This window comes from Cupressus sempervirens, chromosome 9 (assembly GCF_028749045.1).
Source record: "Cupressus sempervirens isolate cs-2001-9-10 chromosome 9, ASM2874904v1, whole genome shotgun sequence".
Classification (NCBI taxonomy): domain Eukaryota; kingdom Viridiplantae; phylum Streptophyta; class Pinopsida; order Cupressales; family Cupressaceae; genus Cupressus; species Cupressus sempervirens.
The window spans coordinates 283,857,579-283,882,992 of record NC_143126.1 but is presented as its reverse complement, the minus strand read 5'-3'; the positions used below and the strand labels follow the sequence as shown (position 1 = coordinate 283,882,992).

General features: G+C 32.3%; 1 protein-coding gene across 1 annotated transcript in view; it reads right to left on the bottom strand.

Annotated features, from left to right (window-relative positions):
• Positions 1-25,414, bottom strand: part of LOC149538543 (aminopeptidase M1-like) — a 368,334-nt gene that overhangs the window by 110,616 nt on the left and 232,304 nt on the right. Inside the window, exons 7-9 of the mRNA XM_089799851.1 lie at positions 23,695-23,799; positions 23,231-23,347; positions 23,014-23,127 (exon numbers count right to left, since the gene is read on the bottom strand). Coding sequence (XP_089655977.1) covers positions 23,014-23,127; positions 23,231-23,347; positions 23,695-23,799 — 336 coding nt within the window. The remainder of the gene's footprint in view (positions 1-23,013; positions 23,128-23,230; positions 23,348-23,694; positions 23,800-25,414) is intronic.

Here is a 25,414-nt window from a genome sequence, read left to right as displayed (position 1 = left end):
CGAGTGTTATAGCATCAGTGGGTTTGGGAATTGTACCATCAACATAAAGACTTAGACCTTTTTCCATTAATCTACTCCATGCAATAGCTTTCCTTGTGGAATAATTGCATGAAGTTAGAAGTGGACATTTAGGTGAACCCATGATGCAAAAAACTAAAAAGAGCACAAAAGAGAGACACAAAAAACATAATACACCCCCCCCCCCCCTTTCACTCAATCAAAAGACCCCCTCCCCCCCAGCCCCAAAAAAAATAAATTGCTTTTAGTACCTTATATGTAGTGCATGTACAATAGGCCACTTGTCAAAATGTACAAAGTGGACTTCTAATTTTTTCTATTTACAACTACCTTTTGAAGCCCAAATTTGTCACTAAAAACTGTAGCTTAGATGTACAACAATTTTGAAAAGTAATCAAACTATTACAATGTAGAAAAGGCCCTAAGTTTGAAAGTTAGATTTTTGTCCACACAACCCTAGAATCTGAATGCAGATCTAAAAAGTAGACAAAAAATAACATACTTTAAAAGAAATGGAACCTAAAATTATGTCCAGATGAGCCCGTATGGAGCATTTCAAGTTGTAAAATGTAGGATTGAGCAGGTACAATTGCTAAAAAATACAATTTCTAACAAATCCTTGTAGAAAAACTAGAAAAGAACACCACCACTAAAAAGTTCAAGAAATTCTATCCAAAAAAAAAAAAAAGTGCACCTAATTTGGAGTTTGGATGACTGAGTTATGGCCTCCCAAAGTTGGACTGTGAAATCAAAACTACATCTGGAGAGGAGTTTGGGTAGAAAACTACGAGCTTAAATTTGATAGTCAAACATCCATCACAACAGTTGAAAAATGCCTAGGAATGATAGTCATATGGCTATCAATTTTAATCCAGTCAAAGGTTGACGTGGCAAAAAATTAGCTACCTAGGTGACATGGCAGGGCCATGTGCTGACATGTTAGATGTACAAAATAAGTACACATAGCAACTCATGAGCAAGCTAACGTGGCTGATGTGTCAGAGGTGACATGGTTTGTAGTGTTTTTTGACATTTCATAGGTCATTGGCATGTAAGGGTACCTATGTGTACAATAGACATAGTGGTTAGAGGCTATCACATGTGCCTGGGAAATCTAAAGTGCAGGCCAAATTTTTTAAATGGTGATCAGAGGTAATATGTTAGGTGTCAGAGACCAGTTTGTGGGGGGCCAAAAAAATTATATGGCCGGTGCATGGTTGCTAAAGAAAATAATTGTTGCCAGAGACGGGCAAAAAATAGAAAAGCATGACCAGAAAGCGGTGGAAATGCCAATGAGGGGATATAAATTATCCCATATGCGTTGTGTGACACCCTTTAGTGGTGTCTATAAGGAATGCTGCCAATGTATTAACCAAATGAAGGTCATCAATTTTGGGCTTGGTTGGTAGTTGGAGGTTTGGCTGGAATTTATTTGCTAAGCTTTGTTGTAGCATAAGCTGAAAAATGTAGTCCACATTTTTGATTAATGATGAAGGAATATTCAGAGTGCTAATAGAATATTTTGTATGGGTGCAGGGTCGAGTGTCACTACTTGGTGCCTATACAAAAAAATTTCTCTGCTACTTGAAGGGAAATTTTTTTTGAAAAATGAAAAATTTAAAAAAGTAGAGAAAAAATAAATTATTAGATCTGAAAAACAATTAAACAGATCTGAAAAATGACCATACCCGAACTTGCAAATCGGGCCTTTGGGTGCCGATTTGCAAATTTTTTTTGCCTCAAAATTGACTTTGGCCTAGGGTAGGCAAATTTATAGCCAATTTTCATCAAATCAACATTCCAGACATAATGGAGAGGTTCATTCTAGCTCTAGATGCTCCCAATGACTGCGATACTCTAGATTTGGGCCGAGGTGCTGAAGCAACAATGTTCTTGAACAACTATGTGTAGAGAAATTCTCCAAGCTCTGATACCATGTAAGAATTTTCCTTAGGGAAAAATTCACCCAAGATCAAAGAACTCAAGAACAAGCACAATAGTAGACCAAAAAGAGTATGATTAGAATATCGATATGTATTCAATTCAATGTGAAAGTACGCTAGGAGTGCTTTTATATAAAGCCCTCTAGAATGCTTCTAGAATGCATAGGAATCAACAACATGATAAGTCATACAACCTGACACATGTCCACTAGGTGTGGGTTATCCTCCATTAAGCATAGGAGTAAGTGCGATGATGAGAGGATAAGCCTACAAAGGTGTAGCATGTAAAATAATGTTGTAGACACCATGTGCTAAATTAGGAGTGTGAATAACTGTGTTGTCTACATGACAACTCAATTAATTCTGCAAACTCCAGTGTTGTAGACACCATGTGCTAAATTAGAGTTGCTTACTTCTATGTTGTGAACATGACAACTCATTAAAGTACATGAAATCCTAAGTGTCACCAAATAAATAATAAAATAATGCAATATAATAAAATAATGCATTAACCTAAGTAAAGTTAAGTAAATTGTAAATAGTAAATACATATTTACACCAACAATTATTTAGGAGTAAAGAGGATATTTAGATATTTGAAGGAAAAATCTTATCATGGAATATGGTATGACAGATCAATTGATTTCACTCTATGTGCTTATACTGATGCAGATTGGGTAGGTAGTGTGAATGATAGAAAAATTGCCAATGATGGAGCATTATTTATTGGAGGAAGATTGGTTTCTTGGCTAAGCAAGAAACAAAATTGTATTTCATAGAGTATAGCTAAGGTAGAGTATGTAGCACCAACAAATAACTATAATAAAGTTATGTAGATGAAGGATATACTAAAGGATATTGGAATATAATTTTTAGAACCTATTATCATATATTATGATAACACAAGTATAGTAAGAATGTCTAAGAATCCTATATTGAATTCTAAGACTAAGCATATATCAATTAGGTATCATGTTTTGAGAGAGAAGGTAGCAGAAAAGGAGATCAAATAAAAGTATATCAGCACTAAAGATTAGATTGTAGATATCTTTACAAATCCCTTACCTAAAGATACGTTCGAGTAATTGAGAGGTAAGCTTTGGGTTATTACCTTGTCTACTTCAGAGTAGATGATGTAGAGATTGCACCAGTCTAGTGGTATAGAGAACTATTGTTTGACTGGACTAACTGCTAATGCTTCCTAAATGGGGGAGTATCTATGATGGGTAAAGTCATTAAGGAATCTTGGTAATTGGTCTTGAATAGTATATTTAGACATGGTTGAAGACTTGGAGCATACAACATAATGAGGCCTTTTTTATTGATGTCAATGGGGGAGAGATGTATATGAAAAACACCCTCTAGTTGAATCGAGGAGAGAATGTATGATAAAAGTATGAATGGGGGATAAATCTCTACTTTATTAGGGAGATTTAGAAATATTCATGTAAGAAAGGAAAAGGAACATCTCTATGAGGGAGATATACTACATGAAAAGTTATGATGTATGGGGGAGAAGATGAGAGTTTTTTAGTTTGTGAACAACTAATTCCAATCCTTAAGAAGATGCAGAACAATGCACAATTCTAGAGGATTTTAAATTTGATTGATGAAGAGGATTTGTAAAGATATAAATAATAACAAAAATATAGTATTGTTTGGGATTCTTGGAACCTAGATATTTTTCATCCATGTTTCCATCAATGCCAAAGGGGGAGACTATTAGCATGCATGCTGATGGTATTCCTTTGGGGGAGTATCCTAAGAATTCAAGAGTATGTGACAGTTTTGACATGTTGCATTCATGACTATGTTTGTCATTGATGTCAATAGAGCAACAATTCTATAAAGATTGGCAAAGCAACATACATAGATCATGGTCTTACGAATAAAGTTTTAATGATTAGGTGACGTAAAGTTAAGGACATGTTGCACATTATGTCCTAATGATGAGGTTAAGTTTGCATAATGTAAGTTGAAGATATATGGTAGTTATAAGTGATTTACAGAGAGCAGTGTAGAAACAAAGTACCTAAGAAGCAATTTCTAATGATTGCATTATATCTTCTAATAGAGATATAATCTAGATATACAAATTTATATATTAATAAAGGATAGTTTGATGATGATTTTAGTGAGTGTGCAAGTATTGAAGTCTTGTACATGAGAAGTTGTATAGGTTGTGAGCTGATAATGCTATTGTAACTGTGAAATAATTAATTATCTTATTGTGGCCCTATTATAATTAATTTGGAAATCCTCAAGGCCAACTGAAGGAATTTCTTTAAGGAATTGGTATAAAGGAAAGTGTTTTACTTGTTTGAGAGGACAAGTAGAATGTGAAGTGATCAAGGAAGTGTGAACAAGAGTAGACTATTTGGTAAATGTGAGTAAGTGATCCAAGGGATTATTGGACACAAAATTTGTGATCTAGTATCAAGATCTAAAGGAGCATAAGTCTGATTGATAGGATAGAGAAAGAGGAAGGAGCAATACAATTCAATTCTATAATATAGCAAGGAATAATATAGAGATTATTTGGACAATGGGTTCATTGGTCTTTCCCTTGAAGCTATTTGGACACTAGGTCCATTTATCTTCTAAAACTCCTAATAGGGTTAGAATCTCATAATAGAGATTCAAAGTCTACTAACAGGGATTGATATGTACTGAATGTATTTCATAGACTCCTAATAGGGCCTATCCTCTAACAAGGAATATTTATATTAGTACATCATCTTGTGGGTACCATCCCCACTGAGGTTTTCCCTGTGATCAAGGGTTTCCCTAGTTAACATATCTAGTGTTAGTGTGCATGAGTATCTTGTTGTGGTTTCTGATTATATTTCTCATATGGTTAAGATTTAATAAGGTTGATAATTGTGATAATAGTTGGATAACTAATTCACTACCTACCCCCTCTTAGTTATATTGATGGACTATTTATTCTAACAGGTATTACCCATAATTTTCTTTTTTGATTAATGATTTAAGAATTATGCATAGGTAACAAATTATTAGAAGAATGGGGTGCCTATTTTACTCATGTATATCTAAGTGGTATGGTTCAGTGGGTAGACATTTTTGCTTCCCCATATTTGTATCAATCGAGTAATTCTTTTAGTGTTTTCTAGATAGGCATTGAAGTTCCACAACACATATGTATTGAAGAAGGTAATGTGTATCTCTTTTCCCATTCAATGCAGTGAGTATTCTTGTACCTTAGTCTAGGAAAAGGAGGCTGAAAAAGAATTAATGGCTTATAGTTTTAGAAATTTTACCTATAGAGGAAGGATTTTGATTTCTCCAATTGGGTAGGGCATTTGAATGTAGGTAACAAGTTTTACATAGCAATCTAGAGGATTACTGGGAAAACTTCCCAACTAATTTTGATGTGTAGAGGAAGAAATTCATCTAGATGACTACAAAAATAATGGAGGATTATAGGCTCCACACATTTTCAAGAAATTTTAAAGACCTCGAGGATCCATTGGAGGTATAAAAATAGTCAGGAGTTGACCTTCTCATCCCCACCAATGGAATGTGATGTAGATAAGCATGTATCATTGGATGAAATAACATTTTACACAACTAATTGGAGTCACAAGCATTTTGGCATGACATACCCTAAAAGTGCTACTGTTGTTGAAGAGAACATAAATTTTTAGTCCTCATCTCATTTTAGTACCCTTATAGCCCCCCATTTCAAAATCCCAAAATCAATCACTCTATCTTTAAATTTCATGTTTATCTCAAATTTCATGTTAAGTATTGGTGAGTTCAAGAACATGCCTTGAACCATTTTAAACTAGTTCAAATTGGTTCAACAAGCTCAAACTAGTTCAACAGGTTCATCTAGTTTGACAAGTTCAATAGGTTCAATGATTCAAAGTTCAAGTTCAAAGCCCAACTTTAGTGGTTCAATGTGGTATAGTTGGTATAACTAGTTCAAATGGTACAACCAGGTTCATCCATATGGGAACCTATTCAAATGAGTTTAATAGGTTTGAACAAGCACACTTGAGTTCAAAATGGATCAAAGAGGTTCATGAACTCAACAAGCTCAAAGGTTCAATGACCCAAAGATATAGTTCAATTTGAAGGTTAAGAATGGGTAGGTTCAGGTTCACAAGTTCAAATTGTTCATTTTTAACAACAATAATATATTTTCTAAAAATTGAAAAATGGTTCATATTGTAGGGGTCACAAATTTTAATCCAACTATTGGATTGAGCTAAATTTTGGATAAGTATGGCCAAACATAATTATATAAATCCTCTCCATATAGTTTTTCCACATTCATTACAAATTAAAAGGTACAAATTTATGAGTGCAACACTATCAGAACTGTTAATGACAACCACATGGGCGACACAATTATGATAAAAAGTAGAATAAAATGAAAAAGAGATATATATTATAAGATCACTTGTATAATATTGTAAAAAGGGGAGACCAAAAATTATGAGAATTATTATTAAAGTCTCCATTTCAAGATTTAATTATTAAAACTAAAAAAGACCCCTAGGAAGGGAAGAAAATAAATATGTAATAGAAAGATAGAGAAAAATTTGGTGGGGGGGGGGGGGGGGGGGGGGTGTGGGGGGGGGGGGGGTGGTGTGGTTTGTTCTACCCTTTCAGAGAGTCTTTATTCTTGACTAAGAAAGTTTTTCATCTAGTTTTTCTTATAATAGGAAAGGTTTATATATATTTTTCAATACCATTTGTAATGTAGAATTGGAGCTTGTGAGCCCATCTTTTGACATCAAAGAAACATAGGAATATTTTTGATTCTGGGAACATCTAGATTATTTCCTTTGGGTTATATTGATTTGTATCTCATTGTAATAATCTTGAATATCATTGTTAATGGAGATAGATGGTTGATTCTGGAGCTTTGTTCCCAAGTTTAGTCATTCATTGGAAAGGGATACGAACTCTTTGTGATTTCTTGTTACTCATCATTTGTAGATGTAGGTGTTGGAAATATTATGATAGGACAAGTTAGTGAGAGGGGATGGGTGAATCAGTAACTTATAAAACTTAATCCTTATTTAACAATTAATTCTTCATGTGAATTCTGATCTAATTGCATGCATGAGAAACTAAAAACATTATAGTATACATAACACTTTTGACACACAATTTGGTGACCCATAAACCTTCCAAATAGAAAATAAAACTGGGGTGGGGATGATACCCACAAGCTTTAGTACTATAGTATAAAGTTGGCATGTTAAGGCTTATAATGATCACTTCTGATGATCTAACATGTTAAGAGCAATAAGGATTGCTAGGACAATCTTGCGAAAGGATTTACAAACATACAATGAAGTATGCACTCAATAAAGAGATTTACACAAGATTGTTAGGTCTACCTTGTTAAAGGATTTGACTGATCCACCTGTTAGGATTAAGCAGTGACTGATCTTTGATCTATAACTTGGTTTACTGAATGAGATTTCTCTAAGTGTATAAATCACCTTATTATGATAGATAAATCTTTGCCACTCCTTATACTATTGTAGCCTTTGTAATTCTCTCTTCTACTCTTTTTTGATTATTACATTACTTTAATTCGTTACTTTGGATGTGATACAATACATTCATATATACCAATCCAATTAGAAAATTACAAATTCATCTACAATAAAAGTTTACACAAATATTACAAAGTCAGCCAAAGTGTAGAAACTCAGGTTTTGAAGACTGACTCGGTGAGGTTCTAATACTTGGTGTCCATTATGAATGCTTGACATCGTCATGCACTCAATAGATGTAGAATCTTAGTCCATATTGATCAATTCCAAGTAATCTTGAACTCTGTCTACATTGGTGACTCGATGAATACTGTGAAACTCAACATATAAATTGAATCACTTGATTCACATTGCATAGCTTGGTCAATGCTATTATTATGAGCTTGGTATAAATTGAGTCACTTGGTTAACATTGAGTAGCTTAGTTAACACTAGACTCGCATCACACCAACTGAAAAGTTGATAAGCACTATACAACTTGATTTGCACTAGTAAAATCAGCATACACCAAGATGCTTGGTTTACACTGTTGATCATCACCATAGTAGTAACTACTTAGTGTAAATTGAAATCTATCCAAAGGACTTGGTAGAAACTATAGAACTCAGTAGCAATTGAAATTTTTGGTTAAAACTATTAACTATACAATATGCTCGGTAGATACTTACAATTTGAATAAGTGTATGTCACTAATAACAAACATGACTAGAATGTCAACAATCTCCTCCTTTGGCATTAGTGACAAAAACACTTATTAGTCAAAACTGAATTCAAGAATGTTCAAAAACATTTTTATCCATCACCTTATGTCTCCAACTTGGTAGAGTATACTATTTTTGAGATTTTTCAAAATTGATTTTGTAAGAGATATATTTCTGTACATGGTAATGCTCCCCCATACATAATATACAATATACTACACATCTTTTTAGTACATCTAAATACATCTTCTCCCTTTTATACAATATACATTTTCAATCTTTTCAATTTTCTTTCAATCTTCTCCCCTTTCTCCTTACATCTTCTTACATCTACTCCCCCTTTTTGACATTAATACCAATTATTTATGCTATATTTATATAGTAATGCCAAAATGTGACAAGAAATTTGAATGTACCTTTAGGATGAGTGCTAGAGTCTTGTCCCAATTCTCTTATAACACCTTGCATGTGTGCAATGTAATCTGCACTTTTGCTGATAATTCTATCATGTGGTCTGCAATGGAGAAATTATTGTCATGGATGAGCATTTTTGAATGTACAATGTACTTTTGTAGTGCATCCATGTTTGGGAGAATCATGTTCTTAATATCTATCAATGTTGATCTGATTCTCACCTCCTCTCTTAGTAATTTTGCCTACATATCTATCAGAAATCTGATCTTATTGAAGTGGGCAAAGCTTGAACTCGAGTCAAGTTGCAACTATTGTGCACTTGCCTTAAGATCCTTATCAATCTTTGACAAATTTTCTCTTATTTCTTTTGTGAAAATTGATGATGCAAGAGGTCTCTAGATGGCCTAGAATAGTAGATAATCATACTTAATGAATGGCAATTTGTTGAGTAATAAGTTCTAAAACTTTATTCTCAAACTTTTTCTCATCTTTTTGCAACAATTTGTCCTATCTAGCCAAATCTTCATTATATTTATGGACCACCTCTACTAAATGATACAAAATTGGTTGACAAGTATCAACCTCTATGCCTAGAGCCCCTGCTATAATATTCTTAGCATCCTCAATTATTTTAAATTCCTTGTTTCTTTCCTCTCTAAGCCTTCGCTACTTAGCTTTCTTTTGAAGAAGTCTCCAAAAACACACATTTGATCTAGATTTAGATTTGAGATGTCCCATTTAGAAATGACAATCTCCACATCAAGATCTATATCTTCTTCCTTTTCTTTGACTTTTCCCAAAAAATTTGTGCTCGGTTGAGGCTTGGTCTCAACTATCCTTGCACTTATTACTTATATACTAGGAATGGAAACAATTGTAGAAATGATGGGACTTACTGCAAAAGTGGATACTAAACTCATTGAAATACTAGTAGAAGAAATACCTAGTGTAGCCAAAATGGATGTAGAGGGAAGAACATGCTGCTCAGTAGATGAAGTGCTTTCTACTTCTATCAATGAAGTATTGAGCTAGACTGGTGTAAAGATTGATTGAATGCTTGTGCTTTCAGTGTTGGTCACAATTAATCCTGCTGAAGCTATCTTTAGACTTGGTGTTTTCAATGTTTTTCTTGGAGAATGAGGAAATGAGGCTATGAGAATGTTTTTCTTTACTAGGTCAATCTCCTTAGTATCTTGTGCATCTTCCTTGGTAGCTTCCTACCCCTATTCTTCTTCATCATTTACATTAACAAAAGGAGTGACCTCTTCATCATCTTTCTCTTCATCTTTCTCTTGATCATCATCATCATCCTTATCACTTACACTAACTATAAAATTACTTAGCTTTTGAAGAAGATAAACATTCTTCCATGTGTTTTTAGCATTTTTCACAACATGCTCAATGTCCTTCAACAGTATAAGGCAAGTATTGAATCTCAAAGTTAACATTTCTTCATTTTTCTTCAAAGATTATTTCACCTCCTTTTCATCCAAATTTGGCATAAGTTTCCTGAAGGTTTTCTCATATATATCTTTTGTAGTTTGCATGGCATCCTCACATCTTGGCTTAATCTTTTCCATCAAAGCATTAGGAATCTATTGATCTAGCTGGTTAGGTGAGTGCTTCCACTTACCCATCTTGGATATTAATATATCTTCTATTTTCTTTTTCCTCTGCAGTCCTGGTCTCATATTTTAGAGCCTCAAAATTTGTAATTCCTTATCCAGATTCTAATTCTTTTATTCTTTCCTCAAAGGTGGGTGGAGACCTCTTGAATATTATGTCTCCTTCTTTATTTGCTTTCTTTCTAGATGATCTCCTTGTGAACACAGTAGTAGATGTTTTGGTAATCTTGGTATGGTTACCTTACCTTTCTTCTTTAGTGGCTCTTCTTCCTCTGAATTTTCTTCATCTTCTCCTTTTCCTTCAATTAACAGAAGAGTGGAGCTAGTTTTTAGTTTAGCAATCCTCTTTTTTCCCTTGCTAACTACCCGAGGAAGTTTAATTTCTAGTTCTATCCTAGCCTTTGCCTCATCGTAGGTGCCAAAGGAAGCAGCCTTAGGATCAACAAGGTCATTTATCAATGTTCTCAATTATGTCTTTGGTTTCATCAATATTCACCTCATATCCTAGAGGTTTTACCCATACTATTCTTGGCCTAATTGCTTGAATGTACACTTTGTCACTATCAACCATGAAACACACATCATCTTTGTAATCTTCAACTAACATCTTTTCTCCAAACTATTGTACCTTTTGATGGGAAGAAATTCTAAACATAGAAAAATAAACAAGTCAAGAGTTAATTGAACTTACAAGGATTGTTTTTGGAAGTTCTGATGCTCTCCATGTTTTTGTTGATCTGATTCAGTAGTAACTTGGCAAGGTCAAGTGAAAGATTTTTTTGACCACCTTATATGCCAAATCAATTGCTTTGCAAGATACACTTTTCAATCTTCTCAAATTGTAGATTTTGTGGGCAATGACATGTATGCTAAACTTCAATTCCATGTCAATGACATAGCTTATCTTCATTCCCCTTCCATCCCAGTCAGTAAGGGTTTTCTTCTCTAGTTCAACTTGGTTTAGTCATTTTTCCTTTGTTAACATGGGGAGACTAGTGATCCTATGGATAATCTTCTTGGTAATCAAAATTGGTTGCTTCAACCATAGTTGACCATTGTGCACACAACTAAGGATGCAAGTTAAACCTTTTGTTTCGAGATGCTAATGCTTATGTTTCAACACACCATCAATGCATAACTCCTTCAAATATTCATCCATCTCTAATGTTCCAATATATTGAATAGCACAATTGAAACGTGAACAAATATCATTGATTAACAGTACCTTTGGAGGAATTTGAGACTATGCTCCACTCAAATCTAGGGTTTTTACAATGGTAGGAGTCAACTTAAAATCTGGCGCCTTCCATTCCACACCTTGAACCAATATATCCGAACCTCTTTTTGACTTGCTACTGGTGGATGCAATGTTTTCTTGGTAGGGTTTGAGAGAATATGAAAATTTTTGGTAATAATTTGCTCAAATTGCTTGAATTCTCTAAAGATTTCTTTGCTCAGATAGCTCTTAAAAATTTGTGGTGAGAAATGACTTTGATTTTACCCTTTAATCAAATTTCTCTTTTCAATCACCATAAATGCTTGGTATGATTGTTCACTCAAGTGACAGACTGTCATCCACTTCACTTGCATTGAATACTTAGTAGAGTTTACCATGACTTGATAACTATATAAGACTTAGTTACTCCTGAAAATGCTCAGTAGAGTTTGAAACCTGACCTCAGTCAGTAAGAATAGTAACTTGATAGTGATTGCCATCTCTTACTCAGTAATCCCTTTGCATCTTGAATGGTGATATGAATCTTTCATCTTGTCAACTAGAACTAATATTAGATGTCTTCTTTAGTATCCTATTTCTAGTTCTCCTTAGAGAAATCAAGTGGAAATGATGGAGTCACCCAATTCTTGAGTGACTTGATCATCATTGCTCGAACTTTCAATTTTAGAATATTATGGAACCCATTGCTATCTCATCTACTTTTGGATGTTATTAACTTTTGCCATCTTTTCATCTTCAATTCTTCTAGTATTCATATAGTTCTAGGCAAGATGATCAAGTTTTGTACAAATGAAACATCTTCTGATAGTATCTCTTTTCCTCATGTGATGTTTTTCACAATTCATTCCAATGTGTCCAAATTCTCCACAGTAATGACATTTGCACCGAGTGTTATAGTCCCAACCAAATACAACTTTTACAATTTTTTCTACTAGATTTAGTATCTTAGTTTGCATTCTGATTGCCTTCAAATTTTGGTTTTTCTTTGCATTCATTTTCTCTATGACCATGCTGATTACAATTGTAGCATTTTCCATTAAATTTTGCTTTCCCATTGCTCCAACATTTGTTTGATGTATGACCTATCTTACCACAATGACTGCAAGTAGGTTTTTGATTCTTTTGAGCTCCTTTCTTAGATGATTCACCTTCTTCTGTATATCCAATTCTTGCTTTTCCTTTTTGTCTATAATGACTTTGTTCATTCAACTGATTCATGTCTACTTGAGATTTTATTATTCTTTCATTGGTTTGTCTTTTAGTGTTTATATCATTTTATAATATTTCATTCTCTTATCTTAGATTCATGATTTGTTCATTTGCATTGGTGAGTTGATCAATGAAGTTTGCTTGCTGAAGGGATAGGTGCTTAATTTCATTGTTCTTTCCTTCTATCTCTTCTTTTATCTTGTTTTTCTCTTCTATGACTTCACACAGTCTAACTGACTAAATTTATTGCTCTCTTCTTAGTTCTCTTACATCTTCTTGAAGAGTACTATTCTTTTCCAATAGTTCTTTGATTGATTTATCAGCTTCATCTGAATTTCTTGAATGAATGTCTTCAATTCTTTCTTCAATATAGAGTGGATCATTCATCTGGATTGCAAAATCTTTTCTTCTTTTCAGAGATTGAGAGAGTTGCTCTTTTTCTTTCTTGAGTTGTCCAATAGTCAATTCCAAATCTAGCTTCTTATTGTCAATAGCTTTATCAAGTCTAAATACTTCCATTACCTTTGATCTTCTCTCAAGTTGTTAAACTTTTCTCTAAGAACTATAAGGCTTTGATACTAATTATTGGAAATATTATGATAGGCTAAGTTATTGAGAGGGGAGGAATGAATCAATAACTTGTAAAACTTAATCCTTATTTAGCAATTAATTCTTCATGTGAATTATGATCTAATTGCATGCATGAGAAACTGAAAACATTAAAGCACACATAACACTTTTGACACACAATTTGGTGACCCAAAGGCCTTCCAAATAGAAAATAAAACTGGGGTGGGGATGATATTCACAAGTTTTAGTACTGTAGTATAAAGTTGGTCCGTTAAGGCTTACAATGATCACTTCTAATGATCTACCTTGTTAGGAGTATAAGGACTACTATGTGCACCTTGCAAAAGGATTTACAAACATACAATGAAGTATGCACTCAGTAAAGAGATTTACACAAGATAGTTAGGTCTACCTTGCTAAAGGATTTGACTGATCCACCTGTTAGGATGAAGTAGTGACCAATCTCTAAATTTGCAACTTGGTTTGTTGAATGAGATTCCTCTAAGTGTACAAATCACCTTATTGTGATAGATAAATCTTTGCTACTCCTTATACTAATGTGACCTTTGTAATTCACTCTTCTACTCTTTTTTGATTATTACATTACTTTCATTCATTACTTTAAATGTGATACAATACATTACATATGTACCAATCCAATTAGAAAATTACAAAGTCAGCCATAATACAAGTTTACACAAATATTACAGAGTCAGCCAAAGTGTAGAAACTTGGGTTTTGAAGACTAACTCGGTGAGGTTTTGATACTCGATGTCTATTGTCAATGCTTGGCATCGTCATGCACTCAATAGATGTGAAAGCTCAGGCCATACTGATCACTTCCAAGTAGTCTTGAACTTGGTCTACACTGATGACTCAACTAATACTATGAAACTTGACGTATAAACTAAATCACTTGATTCACACTGCCTAGTTTAGTCAATGCTATCACTATGAGCTTGATATAAACTAAGTCACTTGGTTAACACTGAGTATCTTGGTTAACACTAGAGTCACATCACATCAATTGCAAACTTGGTAAGCAGTGCACAACTTAGTTTGCACTGGTAAACTTGACATACACTGAGATGCTTGGTTTACATTGATGATCATCATGATAATAGTAACTGCTCAATGTAAATTGAAATCTATCCAAAGGACTCAGTAGAAAATGTAGAACTTGGTAGCAACTAAAATGCTTGGTTAATATTATTAACTATATAATATGCTCGATATATACTTACAATATGAATAAGTGTATGTCACTAATAACAAACATGACTAGAATGTTATTAGTAGGGAATGGAATGTGTATTGATTTATCATATTCATTTGTATTTGTATTTATATCTTGAAAGTGTTATGTAATAATGAAAAAATTTAATGTAACATGTATTATTTTATTTTACCTTAATGAGGTACTATAATAATATTCACATCTATTCCATATTTATGAATAGATGTTTTTGTGCCTTTCATGCTTTCAGGTTAAAAGCATTTCTATTTCTAGTTCAATGAATTCATTGAAAACCATACATAGGGATCTATATCCAAAAAAATTTAGAGGAAGGCTATCAATTCAATGTTAACCTATCCAACTATTATCAAGGATTGCACTTCCATATAAGCATCAAGATTTATTTCATGTTTGTTTTCTGATGTGTAAATGTGTTCACTAACATATTTTTGGCAAATCTACTAGGGATATGGAAAAAAAGATTAGTACCTAATTATTTTCCTCATTTTGTATAATATATTTGTATATGTAGTCTTGGGGACTCTATTGATTCATCATGATGAAAAGAAATATTAAGGCCAGGAAAAGGCCTATTCCCACCCCCACAAAAATTTGTCTAATGGATGACAAGGTGTTGTACAATTTTTGGGGTAGGTGCAAAGTAAGTGTTGTCACAAAATCTTGCACCCTTACCCAAAGTCTTACCTAAGGACAACCTCATGAAACATGGAAACAACCTCCAATATATGGGACTTGAACTATGAGGTTGAGTCTCTAGAGAAGGCCAGATTCCTCTACTATTAGGATGCACTTAAAATATTATTGAAGAGAAAAGGGAGAAGGAATATGTGAAAGCAACTACCTAATCTATTCTAAGGAGGTGATACACCAAAATAGGGTGTTCAAACTAGTCCCTTCCCAGACATGCATAGTGCTATTATTATGACATGTAAAGATATATAGATTTAAAATTTACTTTAATCTATAAACTACACAAAGATTAAGCAACCATATGAGTGACACAAGGAAAATGCTTCACTTCTTATCAGTCATGGGCCAAAGAGATATAGAGAATGCAGATTATAGATATTCATAGTATGTCAAAGAAAGGCAAACAAGCTTACACAATACAATGATAGTTGAAAGAGATAAGGTAGAAAATCATATAACTCAAAGGAAAATTGAATTTACAATAGCACGAAAAGGCAATACTAGAGAAAATAGAGAATATCTAACCCTCAGGAAGAGTACAATATCTACCTTTATAGTGCTAGTATAACTTTGATAACTTCCCTCATAAGACCAAAAATCAATCACTACATTCAAATCTCCAGAGAATAGTTATTGTAAAGCTGAAAAGATCTAGCTATTGAGTAAATCAACACATGAGAGAATCACTTTTGCACCAAATAAATCTCTGAGAGGTCAGGAGTGATGCTTATTTAATCTCTAACTGAATGAATGGATCAATCAATGGTGGTGTACCTCCTTTGCATTTATCAATCCCAAGGATTGATGAGAGAAGTTATAGGAGATCATAAAGATCAGAGTCATCATTCATGGAACTTCTGCTATCATCAACTTCCAGCTTGATCATGACCCTTGGTCAACTGAGGTTTAACCATTAAGTCCTGCTACATGGACCAAACATCTCTCACCATTATGCCACCCTGTCAATGGTCCAATCCTTATGCCTTGCATTTAATCACCCACAATCACAACCTTTCCATCACCTTCCCTTTATAACTATTACTTCTTACAAAAATGTGATCCATTGATCATCTCTACCTTGTAAACTACACTTGGCATTCTTTACTAACTACCGTGACCTTATGAATAGTTGAGGTTAGACTATATTTGCACCATCACATTCTTAGATTGATGTTACCATTTGACCCTTGCGATCAAGTGAAAAAAAGGAACTACTACTTCACAACTCAAATCTTAACCATTTCTTGACTCATGGAGATTATGCATTGGTCATAGATTTGGATGATCTAATGGTGCAGGATATGTCTTGAAATATTGAAGATCTACCTTTTATACACCATCGTAACCTAAACCACAACATGGAAATATAACCATGCGATAAGGAGAAATCAATAGAAAGCACACCTTTGCCATCTTGACCTTAGTCAACACTTAACTAACCATGACCATGTGAATTGCATGATCATGACTTAAAATATCTTAAGGTATAATGTGAAACAAGAATATGGCCAATGCTATGTCAACATAAGAAACCATAGTTGACCGTTGGGTGAATTATCATTTAAATTTTATTTTCTAGTGGGAACATATAAATGTTAACATTTCTGGTGACTTAGGGGGAATGCAAGCCTGCTTAGTAGATGACTACTGACCATCAAAAGATCCATTGGGCTATGGATTCTTTGAAACCATAAAACTGATCAAATTTATAATCCCTGATACACTTTGAACCATAACATGCCTTCTTCCTTTGTAACTTATAAGAACTTGGAACTAGACCCCTTTCCTACAAAACAAAACATGTGCCTATGCACTTCTTTGAAAACATGAAAGAATAGGAAAGAAAAACTACCCTGACTATGTACATGAATATTGATTTTCATTAGAAATAGGGCTTAAGATGTATCTCATTGACTTGAATAGGAAAGAATTTTCCATTAGGCTTGCTTAACTAAAAGGCATTATATTTTTTGCAACTAATGATTACATAGGGGCCACTCCATAAGGCATCAAACTTTGAGTATCTCCTTGTCTTTGCTCTATTTGCATCCCATTTCAACACAAGATCACCTTCCTTGAAACTTCTAGCCTTAGCCTTCTTATCAAAACTCTTCTTCATCTATGGCTAATGCATTTCTAAGGTTTGTATTGCTTGACCTCTTTTCTCTTCTAGTTCAATTAGATCTACCATTGTTATAGACATAGTCTCATATTCAATTAATTATAACTGATGAGCCAACTCAAGGGCAGGGGATTCCAATGAGATAGGAAGCCTAGCATCCACACCATATACTAACATGAAGGGATAATTCCTTATGGATCTCTTAGGCATTATTATGTTAGCCCACATGGTAGTTTTCAATTTTTGGTGCCAACACCTTTGACTATCTTCAATAGTCCTCTTGATGATCCTGATCAAATTCTTATTGGATGAATTGGCCAAGCCATTACCATGAGGGTAATAATTAGAGGATGTTCTCAAGTAAATACCATGATCAAGTGCCCACGTACAAATCTAAGCTCTTATGAATGATTTAGCATCATCATAATGCACAAAGTTGGCCCAACTACTATAAGTTGGGTTCCAAAGACAAATTTGGTGATGTTCTAACACTCATAAAACATTGTCAATGCTTGACGAACTTTGGCATTCAGTTGAAGTTGAAGCTTGGTACATACTGATCACTTCAAGTAGCTCAAACTCGACCATCGCTATGTAACTCAGTGAATATTGAGAAACTTAGTAGATATAAAATAACTTAGTTGACATTGCATGACTTGGTCAACACTAGATTCACTTTGTTAACACCATGAGCTCGGTAGACACTGTAGAACTTGGTTAACACTACAGAGCTCAATTAAGATGATGATTTTTTTTGCTTCTACTAGATAGCTCGATAGACACTGCTATGCTTGGGCTATACTATAAACTATCTCAACTACTCAGTAAACACTATGTAGCTCAACATGAGTTGTAATATTACTATTTAGCTTGATAGTAATTGAAACACTTGGTTAACATTGCTAGATGAATGATAAGCTTGGTAGCAATGTAACCAACTAACTAAGTGTTGAGTCACTAATAGGCAAATTGACCTTAATGTCAACACATCACACATAGGCAATCCTATATTCTTTATCTCCTCATTTTTAAATGGGGAGTTATTCTATCATTGTTATTAATAGGGTTGGGAGGTTGGATGGAGATTCTTTAAATTATTTTTTGTTAATGTCTATAAAATTAACTTATTATTTTTTAAGTGAAAAAATTATTGAGATGCAAAAACATACAAAACTTAGGAAAATAAAGAAGGTTCAATTATTCTTTTTCAATATATTCAATGTAAAGAGCTCATGCCCTATTAGTCAATGTTTTCTTATAGATACATCAATTTATGAACAATGAAACATAATAAGTTTCTATTTTATCATCTTTTTTTCTCCCTATTTTTCACATTTGACATTAAAGGATGAATCTCTATTGATGGTTTATTTTATTTTTCATTAGTTATAGTCATAAATATTTTTGGAGTAATTCATCTTCATGTTTTATCACATTTCCTTCTCTTTACTCTATTACATATAGTATGTGATAGGTATACTTTCATGATTTAATTTATATTTTAATTTATGGTAGTAAAATGAGATTTAGTTATTTTCATAATTTTCATAAAATTTTACCAAAGAAACAATTCTTTTAATATTATTTGATAAAAATGTGGTTCATAAAAATTCATTTTGTTCAAGAAAACATAAAAATTCCATTTAAAAATGCATACCATTAAACTTTATTAGTGTAGCTTAAAATTCCATCAACAAATTCATACCATTAAATTTACACCAGCCAATACATACCATTAAACTTTGTTTGTGTAACTAAAGGAGCCAAATTCTACTTTTCTTCTTAGAGATTCAAGATATGTAAAATTATCAAGGCCTTTGGATTTAGTGACAGAGCACTTGAGCTTATATAATTGGTATCTACCTCTTGTATTTCAATTATTGTCAGTGGATCCCCATTTCAATATTTTAAGCCATCCAAAGGTATGATATAGGGAGACCCCTTTTGTCCTATTCTCTTCAGCATCATGGCTGGAAATATAACGAGGTACTTGTAGAGTTAAGGGGCTGAGTTCTTATACATCAAATTTGGTGACATTATCCTAAATGGAAGCTCTTCAACCAAGGAAGTGATAACATTAAAGTATACCTTGAGTATTATGGAATACCTCTAGCCAACTCATCAATCAAAACAAGTTTTTTTTATCAACACTCTTGGGGCCCTTTTGGCTATAGGAATAGGAATATGGGAATAAGAATAGCTATTCTGGATTACTTACTCTGGAATATAAAATGGGGCTATGTATTCCTATTCTTTGTTTGGTTCAGCCAATATTTGATGGGGAATTTCTAGACCCCAAAATTTATGTTTTCTAAAATAAATAAAAGTGGAATAGGAATATGTATTCCAATAACACTTATTTGGGTGGAATTGCAAAACCCCATTTTTGGGCCACCTATTTTACTTTGTATTCCAATTCAGATTTGCTGCATCCAAATGAAGAATTCAAAATTTTAAGAATTTACATATGCCTATTCCACTTGTATTCCCATTGCCAAATGGGCCCTTGATGTGAGCAAAATGAGGATTGATAATAGTCTTGGTTATGAGATTCAATCCCTCCCTTCTACTTATCTTGGTATTTCCATCTTCTTGAAACCACCTAACTCATTTTAGAACTCTTTAATCAATAGGTTTAACAAGAAACTAGCTAGTTGTAAATATATATTTTTAAGTGAGGTAGGTAAGGTTCAACTTCTAAAATCTTCTTTGCAAAATTCACCCCTCTACGCCTTAAGTATTCTCAAGATTTTTTCAAAATTTACAGATATCATTGAAAATATTAAAAAATGTTTTCTCTAGTTTGGAGGTCTTGGAATTGAAAATATTAGAATATTTAACATGGATATTTTTGTAAAACAAATTTGGAGAATATATGAAGAGAAAAGGGAGTAGAATTCTATCTAGAGAAGTTAACACCTGTATAAGTTTTCTTTGTTGGAAGATTCATTAAGTATTCTATCATTCCTCTTGGCTTGTAGCTTTGGAATAATGTGCTTAAGGCTAGAAATTTTTCTTCTTTGGGCATGGGTTGGAAAGCTATAAATGAGAAGAAAATTAGGTTTTGAGAAGGTTAGTGTCTTCTTGATGAGCTACTGAGTTGTTATTCTTCCTTATACCTATTTATTGAGGAATGCAAAGTTATCTATGGAGTCTTTATTGTAGATTAATTTGGTTGAATTATCTGTGGTAAATAATTCACTTCTTCCTATTATGATTTCTCCTAATGCTTGGGCTATTTATCATAACTATAGGAAAAATTTCATTTGGTATGGGAATCCCTCTATTTGTTTTTAGTAGCCTCTATTTTTTATTTTCCTTTTCTGAAACCCTCCTCCTCTCCCCCTCCTTTTAGGAAAAATCCTAGCTGATGGATCTTACTGATAAATTCAAAATTTTCTTTTGGCTTCTTATTCAAAATAAGGTTCTTACTATAATTATTTTTTTAGAAAGGTTTCATGATTCCCAGTAAGTGTTAACTATGGAGATAGAGGATTCTATATTTCATATTTCTCTTGATTTCTACCTTACTTGAGAGTTTCAGGATATAATCTTGGAAAAAAATAACCTTTCTCAGTGTTCGCAAAGATAATTCAAGACTTCTTTTATCAATGGAACAATGCCTCTTCTAACAAGTGATCAAGTTTCTATAGTCTTTTATATTTCCACATTTTATTTAGCATTTTGGAAAGAGAGAAATAATAGAATCTTTAGGGATTATTCCCTTCCTCCTAATGTGGTCTTAGATAAAATTTTCAAATCAATTTGAGACAATTTTTTTTTGAGGTGATAAAATTAATAAAATGTCTAGTGTTCCCTACAAGAATTATGATATTAGAGTTTCCAAGGATTGCAAACTTAATCTTAATATATCTAATGAAAAATGCCAGATCAAGAAATCAAAAGGTGGTGTTGTGTGACACTACCCCCGAAGAGGATGGGTGAAGGTTAATTTTTATGGGGAGTCTTGGAAACTCAAGGCTAGTTTGGTATTAGGGAGTTATCCAAGATGAGAATGAAAAATATCTTGTGGTGATGGTGCTCCTAAGAAACATAAAATTGTACTAAAAATATTGTCTTTAGGGAGTAGTTAGGTGAGTATTTTCCTCAGGGTGGTGATAATAAAATGGAGAATGAGAAAAAGGGAATGGGAAAATCCCCTATTCTTGATGAATTTCATAGTTCCCAAGATCATGATGTCCTTATTTCCCTCTCTGGTTCTAAGCATTATGGGTTCCATTAGGAAAAATATGGGAATCATTAATCATTCTTAGAATCAAGCCTCCAATATTTTTATCGAAATATGGAAATCACTTTTGGGGTTTTGGAAATTTCTAAGTATATATCTCTATAATTTTTCAAACTTATTAGGTGGATACTTCATTAGATTAAAAATTTACACCTTAAATAGCATGCCCTATCCTCTAAATTTGAGGATTTGCAATATAAGGTGGGAATGAAAAATCATGTGTAGAATACTATGAAGCCTCTTCCTATTGCTTCTAGTAAGGATAATGAGAAAGGGTTCCTTTTTTGTGCTCTACAGATGCATAGTGATAATAGATTAATGACAGATTGAGTTAATAAGAATGTTGAAGCCATTGAAAAAATGAGGGAAAGTTATGACAAGAATCTTGGGTAATTGGATTTGAAAATAAATAAGTGTTAATCTACCCTCTTTAAGATTATGGAACACACCCATAAGGTGATAAATACCTCTTTTTAAAAAATGAAGACTTTAGTGGCCAAATTTGAATAGCTTCATCATGATAGGACCTTTATGCACTTGGAACAAGATAAGGAGATAATTATTAAGGATATGATATATATGAGTAATAGAACTAGTGAACATATACAAAGAAGAAGACTCCCTATCCACCTTAGGACATCTTGGATTTGACAAACTTGGCTAAGAAGATGAGTCAATTGGAGGTTGACGTTGTAGAGAGCTTGATGAACATGGGTTAATTTTGTCTTCTTTGATGGTTCTATAAGGTGTCCTCTTTCTAGTGTTTTATTGGCTTTATGTTGGAGTTGGGTTGCAATTATTTCTATTTTATTTGATTCTCTATTAGTTTAGTTGTTTTGGGTTCATCTCATTCTATTGGGTTTTATGGATAAGTCTTATGTAATATTTATGTAAAGGTTTTTGGGTCACTTCAAATTTTGTTTTTTCCTTAATAAAAAACTTAAGTATTAAAAATAAGAATTATTTTTGTATATAGAAACTGTGTCACAATAAACTAAATTAATCAAAAGAATTTGAATTACTTTAAAATGTCAAATATATAAAGAACATGAGATAAGTTTTATTAAAAAATAAAAATTATTCAATATTTTTTATATAAATAAAATATTAAACTACCACAAACTAACTGAATCATTTCATATTTAATCTACATGTTATTTTTTTAATGAATAAGTGTATATCATCATTTAAAAAATAGTATTACACAAGAATTTAGATGGATCCATTCAAAAACCTAAAGTCAATAATAATCTAGAACAATAAAGATTTAAAAAAAGTCACCGAAGGATGGAAATAACAAAAGGAGGAAAAGTATGGAAACCATCCCTTTGATTTATTGTTTAAATTACTTTGAGGTTTGTGAATCTTTTCATATAAATTTAAATTAATACGAGACAAAATAAAAAAGATAAAAAAAAAAAAACCTAATACCCTTACTTGAAAATATTGAGATCCTAGGTAATTCTCAAGCATGTGGATAAGAGAAGCTCCTTTTTTATAGCTTATTGCATCAAATATCTCACTCACTTCTCGAGCATGGAAAACTTCCACCTAAATGAGAAAGAAACCTAAGAATAAATGGTAATAACAAGAAATCCAATTCAACCAAATAAAGAAGGTGAAATGCTCTTGTATTTTCAATTAATTATTTCACCTCTATAGGATGAGACTCTACAAGCCCATCCAATCTAAAAGCCTCCATTGTTTGGTTAGTAAATTGTGTCCAAATCTTCCATTCTGGAAATAAGTGATTTGTTGCCAAATAACTAATCTAAAACATTGACATGTATGACTTATTGAGATATTGAATAGATATGCATTAGTCATATAATTTTTGTTTTTGGTTTTCACTTTATGTATTTTTTCAATTGAAATTTTCCATTACACTCAATAATCTATCATAAAAAGAAGGAGTGTGTGATTTGAAATGTGGATAGAAAAATTATACATAGTTGAAATCAAAAGCACTCATACTAATTCATTTTTTTGTAATTTTTTTTTCATAGAACAACACAATTATAGAAATAAGAAATGTTATCCATTGAATTTAAGATTAGTATGTTTATACTCAATATAAATTATATGTTTTCAACCAAAATAAGTAGTATGAATGGTTACCCAAGTTGCAAAGCCTTCATTAAGCCATAGATGACTCCACCATTCCATTGTAACTAGGTTCCCAAACCATTGATGAGCTAATTCATGTGTCACAACAATAGCAACCTATAAAAATATCATAATAAAATTAGTGAATAATTATAGAGCATTGCAAATGTTCTTTTTCTCTCACTTTTTATTTATAGTTAAAGCTATGGATATTAACAATGAGAAAAATTAGACACGTGTATGGATTTTCTAATTCTTACACAATTTTAATGGATTTTTACAAATTGTAAACCTTTTTTTATATCCTTATTAATACTTATACATATATTTGTGTATAATAATTTTTCTTTAATTTTCATATTTTACATACATTATTTCTATCATTCAAGCTTATCACATTTCTCATAAAAAAGATAAAAGTATAACTTATCATCCTAACGGCTCCCATTCATTGTCATCTATTACATTTATTACTTTTGTCTTGGATTTGTATGTTGTCTAGTTGTATTCTTTACTTTTATTTTGTATATTAGCTTGTTGTTCCACAACATTGTTACAAAAATAAATTTAAAAATGACTAGTATTTATATATTTGTAGTACACCTCCAATGATGAGGGCAGTGGAGGAGATAGATGAAAAATAAATTATCCCTATAGAATCACTAATATTTCTTCAATTTATCCCAATGTAGTGATGAACACAAATTCTGATTAAGCTAAAGTCCTTGCCTTGTGAGAGTTTAGAATTTAGTTTTCTTATTTAGTATGTACTAGTGATATAGAAGGAAAACATACATATCTAGAGATAATAGACGAGAATATAAAGAACAAAGAAGCAACTAGATAGGGATTTTTGTTGTTAATCTCAAAGATAAAGAGTTTGGAAGAGATAGTGAAGTCTATTTGGTCAATTTCATAGTGATGTTCTTAATCGTTTTAGAGTCAATTTTATTTTACTATGATTTAGTGACATATATTCTTCATGCTTTACATTTTCATGTTGCCATAATTTTCACCCCTTATATCTTAACTTTCATATGTTTTGAATAACATTTTCGCCCACTCCTAAAATTATTTAAAAATATATTTTACTTCTAGATTCAAGTGGAAGAAAATAATTGTAAAATAACATTTCACTTCCCTTTCACTTATAAACTCATCCAAATCACTCTTGAATAACATGCTTTGCACCCATTAAAATGACATTCTATTATTGCAAGCCATACTAGAGGTGATAATTTCACCTATAAATTTTAAATTTTTGCTCTCTACTTTAATGTTTTATTTTAACATAATTAAATATAAAACTAATTTTAACATCATGAAGATAATTTTGTAATATATTACTTAAGTATAAAATAGTTCAATGCTTATAATATAAATATAATTTGTGGACTGAATTAAAATATTTAATATTTTTTTAAGAACAAGAAGATTTACAAGATAAGAAATAAAGAAAATTAGATTTATATATCATGATGTGAAAAGTACTAAATTGTTTGCATGCTATTTATAATTTTTTTTTTCTATTTTTTTGTTAAGAGGGAAAAAGCCAAAAAATATGTACACATCATTCGTGATAGAACTAATTCACTTCTTCAATGAAGTCCTTCACCATTTTTTTTGTTCCACATTTTCTCTTAGTAAAAATAGTTACCAAATAGATATATACTATATTTATTATTTAAAAAAAAATATGTTTAACCAATTCTTAAATGATTTTAAATTGAGA